Here is a 5443-nt window from a genome sequence, read left to right as displayed (position 1 = left end):
TGAACATCTGTGGAGAACATCCAATCTACACGAAGATTTCATCCATTATAAGTTTATGCTTAGAACATACAACACTGCCCTTCACCTCTCCAAGCAAACCTATTTCAGCACCCTCATTACCTCACTGTCCAATAACCCGAAACGTCTCTTTGACACTTTTCATTCTCTAATCAACCCAAGAGTACAGGCACCAACCACGGAGCTCCGAGCTGACGATCTGGCCAATTACTTCAAAGAAAAAATTGACCAGATTCGACAGGAAATTATCTCCCAATCACCTCATACCATGCGCTGTCCTCCCTCCCCCACTGCATCTAGCTCACTTTCTGATTTTGAACCAGTCACAGAAGAAGAAGTAAGCAGGCTCCTTGCATCTTCTCACCCAACCTCTTGCACCAGTGACCCATTTCCGTCACATCTCCTCCAGTCACTTTCCCCTGCTGTCACCACTCCCCTAACTAAAATATTTAACCTCTCTCTCTCTTCTGGTATCTTTCCCTCCTCATTTAAGCATGCCATCATACATCCACTACTTAAAAAACCATCCCTCGACCAAAACTGCGCCACTAACTATAGACCTGTCTCTAATCTTCCCTTCATCTCTAAACTCCTGGAACGCCTGGTCCACTCCCGTCTTATCCGCTATCTCTTTGATAACTCTCTTCTCGACCCTCTCCAATCCGGTTTCCGCTCTTTACACTCTACTGAAACTGCCCTCACTAAAGTCTCTAATGATCTACTAACAGCTAAATCAAATGGTCATTACTCCATGCTAATTCTCTTGGATCTCTCTGCAGCATTCGACACTGTGGATCATCAGCTCCTCCTCACTATGCTCCGTTCCATTGGCCTCAAGGACACCGTTCTCTCCTGGTTCTCCTCCTATCTCTCTGACCCTCCTTTACTGTATCTTTTGCCGGTTCCTCCTCCTCTCACCTTCCCCTTACTGTTGGGGTTCCTCAAGGATCGGTTCTAGGCCCCCTCCTCTTTTCCTTGTACACTGCCCCTATTGGTCAAACAATCAGTAGATTTGGTTTACAGTACCATCTCTATGCTGATGACACCCAATTATGCGCTTCTTCTCTGACATCACGCCAGCCTTTCTAGAAAACACCGGCGATTGTCTAAACGCTGTGTCTAACATCATGTCCTCTCTATATCTGAAACTGAACCTGTCAAAGACTGAACTCCTTGTGTTTCCTCCCTCTACTAATGTACCTATACCCGACATTGCCATTTTTGTGTGTGGTTCCACTATTACTCCCCAGCAACATGCCCGCTGTCTTGGGGTCATACTTGACTCCGAGCTTTCCTTTGCCCCCCACATTCGATCACTGGCTCGCTCTTGCCATCTGCACCTCAAAATATTTCTAGAATTCGACCTTTTCTTACTTTTGACTCTGCAAAAACTCTTACTGTTTCTCTTATTCATTCTCGTCTCGACTATTGTAACTCTCTTCTAATCGGTCTCCCTCTTACCAAACTCTCCCCTCTCCAATCTGTCTTGAATGCTGCAGCCAGGATCATATTCCTCACAAATCGTTACACTGATGCCTCTACCTTGTGCCAGTCATTACACTGGCTACCCATCCACTCCAGAATTCAGTATAAACTTATTACCCTCACCCACAAAGCCCTCCATGGCTCAGCACCACCCTACATCTCCTCCCTTTTTTCAGTATACCACCCTACCCGCGCCCTCCTTTCTGCTGATGACCTAAGGTTAGCATCCTCAATAATCAGAACCTCCCACTCCCGTCTCCAAGACTTTACACGTGCTGCGCCAATTCTTTGGAATGCACTTCCCAGGTCAATACAATTAGTCTCCAATCCCCACAATTTTAAGCGTGCCCTGAAAACGCATTTATTCAGACTGGCCTATCACCTCAACACATTAACCTAATCTATCCCTGTGTGGCACAGCCAAAAGTTTTACCATAACCAGGTTCCCCGCATCATGTTCCCACATGCTTTATGCATCCATTAGCCCTCTGTGTCTGTACTGTTACACACTTAACATTATGTCTGGTCCATACAATCAGGGCAACTGTTACCACCCACCTTTCGGGTCTACCTCTTTCCTCATACACTGTAAGCTTGCGAGCAGGGCCCTGATTCCTCTTGGTATTTGTTATAATCTATGTCATTATTGTTATGCTGTAATGTCTATTGTCTGTACAAATCCCCTCTGAAATGTAAAGTGTTGCAGAATATGTTGGCGCTATAGAAATAAAATTTATTATTATTATTATCTTTGGTTAAACTTGATTTCAATCTTTACATTATTCCCCTACTTTATATTTGATGGACTCATCTATGTTACTTTGTTGGTAGACTTTTATTACTACTTTATTTCTTGTTTGTACACTACATTCTTTTGATTGGTTCATGTGCCAGCACTATTTACTCCTGCTTACTATTGATAACTTGTATACTTAATTCTATACAATAGGTTGTTAATATGTTATAAGTTATTTAAATAAAGAATTATAAAAAAAGACATAACATTGCGTATGAGTTTTACCTAGCGTGTTCCCTTATAGGGGTTGCCTTAACCCATTAACCCCTTAATGACAGCCAATACGTCTTTTTACTGACCTGAAATATACGAGAATATCATCCGCATACAGATGACAATGCAGCAGCTGTTGGCTGTACACTATAGCTGACAACTTGCTGTATCACAAACCATCAGTGTTGGCACCGTCCATATCTGTTTAACCCCTTAGGTGTTGCTGTCAAAAGTGATTACATCATATAAATGGATAATAGACTGTGGGGGCTTCTGCTTTAATATAATTGACACACCAAGATCATGATTGTGGGGTCCTGATGTTTGCCATAGCAGTTCATGGCCAAATAGCGACCTTAGAGTCTCCCGGCTATAGCGGTCAGTTCAGAAGTTAGCAACATTTAGGTGGTAAACAAACACTTTTTCATTCCTGCTATACCACTTTGTATTAATTCCTGAAAATCATTTGAAGGGTTAATAAACTATCTGTCAGAAGTTTCCAATATGTCAGGGGGTGCTGTTTTGAAAATGATGTCACTTTTGGGGGTTTACAATATATAGGACCCTCAATGTCACTTCAAACCTGGATAGGTCCCTCAAAAAAATAAATTTTGTAAATTTCCTTGAAAAAATGAAAAATTACTGCTACATTTTTAAACCTCCTAAAAGGCTAACAAAATAAATTAGCGCTTTAAAAATTATGCTGATGTAAAGCCGACATGTGGGAAATGTTATTTATTAATGTTTTTGTGTGGTATGACTATCGAGATTAAAGGGATAATCGCTCAAAGTTTGAAAATTGCATCTTTTTTTACATTTTTGGCAAGTTTCTGATATTTTTTATAAATAAACACAAAACATATCAACCTAAATTTACCATCATCATAAATTATAATGTGCCACGAGAAAACAATCTCAAAATCAATAGGATTTGTTGAAGGTTTCCAGAGTTATTATCACATAAAGTGACAATGGTCAGAATTTAAAAAATTGGCCACATCACTAAGGGGTTAAGTTATCAAATATCCACACAGGGTAACTGGTAGTTTGCTGATCAATGGGTGTTGGACTGATGAAAAGAACAAGGGCTCTAAAATTTCCCATTGGAACGGAGCATTGTCTACGGGACTGCAAGAGAGAGACGAGTTCAGCCAGCACGGTTATCACAGAATTTTAATGGTACATTTCAGAACCCCATTTGTGGAATCGGTTTGGGTCCCGTTGGTCTGACCCTCAGTGACCAGCTAATTATCAGGACTGCTGGGACCTTATCAATCTTCCAAAAACCACTTCTTTATACTGGGTATGGTCTGGTAAACTTGATTGTCCCTTAAAAAGGAACATATATGGCAGAACTTATATTTCGGTCCTTCATTTAACTGTACACGGTATTTATGTCTCCAGTTGAAATATTTCCTATACTTCTCATCATCTTTATCCAACTCTAGAAGATATTTGGCCAGTTCATTTGGACTTGGAAAATCATCAACATGAATGAAGGCATCTCCAGGGACAAACTGTTCATAATTCTTTCGGGATGTTCCCAACACAACTGGAACTGCCCATGATTGAAAAGCGTTTACCCATAGCTTCTCGGTGATATAATCCTTCTGGACTGAATTTTCAAAGGCCAAATAGAACTTGTACTGGGACATGGTTGCATAAAACTCATCCTTGCTTCTTCCAAGATATTTGTGGTTTTTTCCATACACGTCGATATAAATGTGTTTCTTTAGCTCCTCGTAATAAGCAGTGCGAGGGGCACCAGGATACCACTTGCTGACAACCCAAGAGACCAGCTTTGATTTTGGCGGAATGGTGAAGTTTTGAGGATCTCTTATCATTTTAATTTTGCCGTAAGGGTTGAAAAAATTTGAATCAAGCCGAAAGGTCATGGTCATATTGAACATGTTGTCCAAAAAATGCAAGTTTTTAGCAATTAATGATGGCTCCATATTAAACCATATCCAGCTCTGAAAATGAGGTCTTGGCTGTTGGGGCAAAACATTTTTATTATTCATAATATCTACATGACGTATGAGGACAACATCCGCAACACTGTACAGACTTGAATTTGCTGACAACTTGCAGCCAAGTATACCATATTCATGACACTTATCTAAGGGAAATGAATGGATCCAGGGATGCTTCCAGATTAAGATGATTATTTCTCTGTCTTGCATCAGTGGAGAGACTGTATTTCCCACTGTTCTCATGCTGTCAGTCATTTGTTTTAAACTTGATGACCTTGTTAATATGAGGTTTAGATGTCTCCATGTAATTGATAGGAGGGACAGGACAAATAACACGGCAAATATTTTTATGAACCCACATTTGATTGAAGGTAAGATCATTGTCAACCTGTAAAAAAATAAAAGAATTTCAGGATATTACTACCATATCAGCATGACAGTACAGTATATACAAAAGCAATTAGTGAGATAGAAATGGTTCTGCTTGGTGACCAAATTTGAGCTTGATTTTGGGATAGGTGCTTGAACAGTTGAAAGAATGTTAAATGGGATATCTCATAAACATTCCATACTAAGGCTGTGTTCACACACAGCATTTTTTTAGCGGTATTTTTAGCGTTTTTTCCAATAAAACCGCTAAAAATAAGCTTCCCATTCATTTCTATGCATTTTGCATTTTTTTGTGCATATTGATGTGTTTTTTACCGCAAAAAAACGCATCGCAGTAAAAAATGCAGCATGCTCATTAATTTCGCGGATTTTTCCGCGTTTCTGGCTATTTCTATGCATTTGGAAAATGCGCGGAAAAAAGCGCCTAAAAACTGCGTATTTTCTGCTCAAAAAACGCGCAGAAACGCGCAGAAAAAAGGCGCGGTTTCTAGGAAGGGAGTCAGGTTTTCCAGCAGAAATTTTCTGCTACATGTGCACTTAGCCTTACTCACAGTATAGTTGATAGATA

At 40.2% G+C, this 5443-nt stretch overlaps 1 protein-coding gene across 1 annotated transcript; it reads right to left on the bottom strand.

The window, feature by feature from the left end:
• Positions 1-3780: 3780 nt before the first annotated feature.
• On the bottom strand, positions 3781-4862 carry LOC141051685 (4-galactosyl-N-acetylglucosaminide 3-alpha-L-fucosyltransferase FUT5-like). The gene has a single exon (XM_073548679.1). The coding sequence runs from the start codon at positions 4738-4740 to the stop codon at positions 3784-3786; it is 957 nt and encodes a 318-aa protein (XP_073404780.1). The 5' UTR covers positions 4741-4862; the 3' UTR covers positions 3781-3783.
• Positions 4863-5443: the final 581 nt, after the last annotated feature.

Source organism: Dendrobates tinctorius, unplaced genomic scaffold (genome assembly GCF_039654945.1).
Source record: "Dendrobates tinctorius isolate UK_male_01 unplaced genomic scaffold, ASM3965494v1 ptg000158l, whole genome shotgun sequence".
Taxonomy (NCBI): domain Eukaryota; kingdom Metazoa; phylum Chordata; class Amphibia; order Anura; family Dendrobatidae; genus Dendrobates; species Dendrobates tinctorius.
This window is presented reverse-complemented; position numbering and strand designations above follow the sequence as displayed.

Excerpts from the sequence above, each read along its gene's own strand:
- LOC141051685 (XM_073548679.1), bottom strand. The coding sequence starts at position 4,740 with ATGACTGACAGCATGAGAACAGTGGGAAATACAGTCTCTCCACTGATG.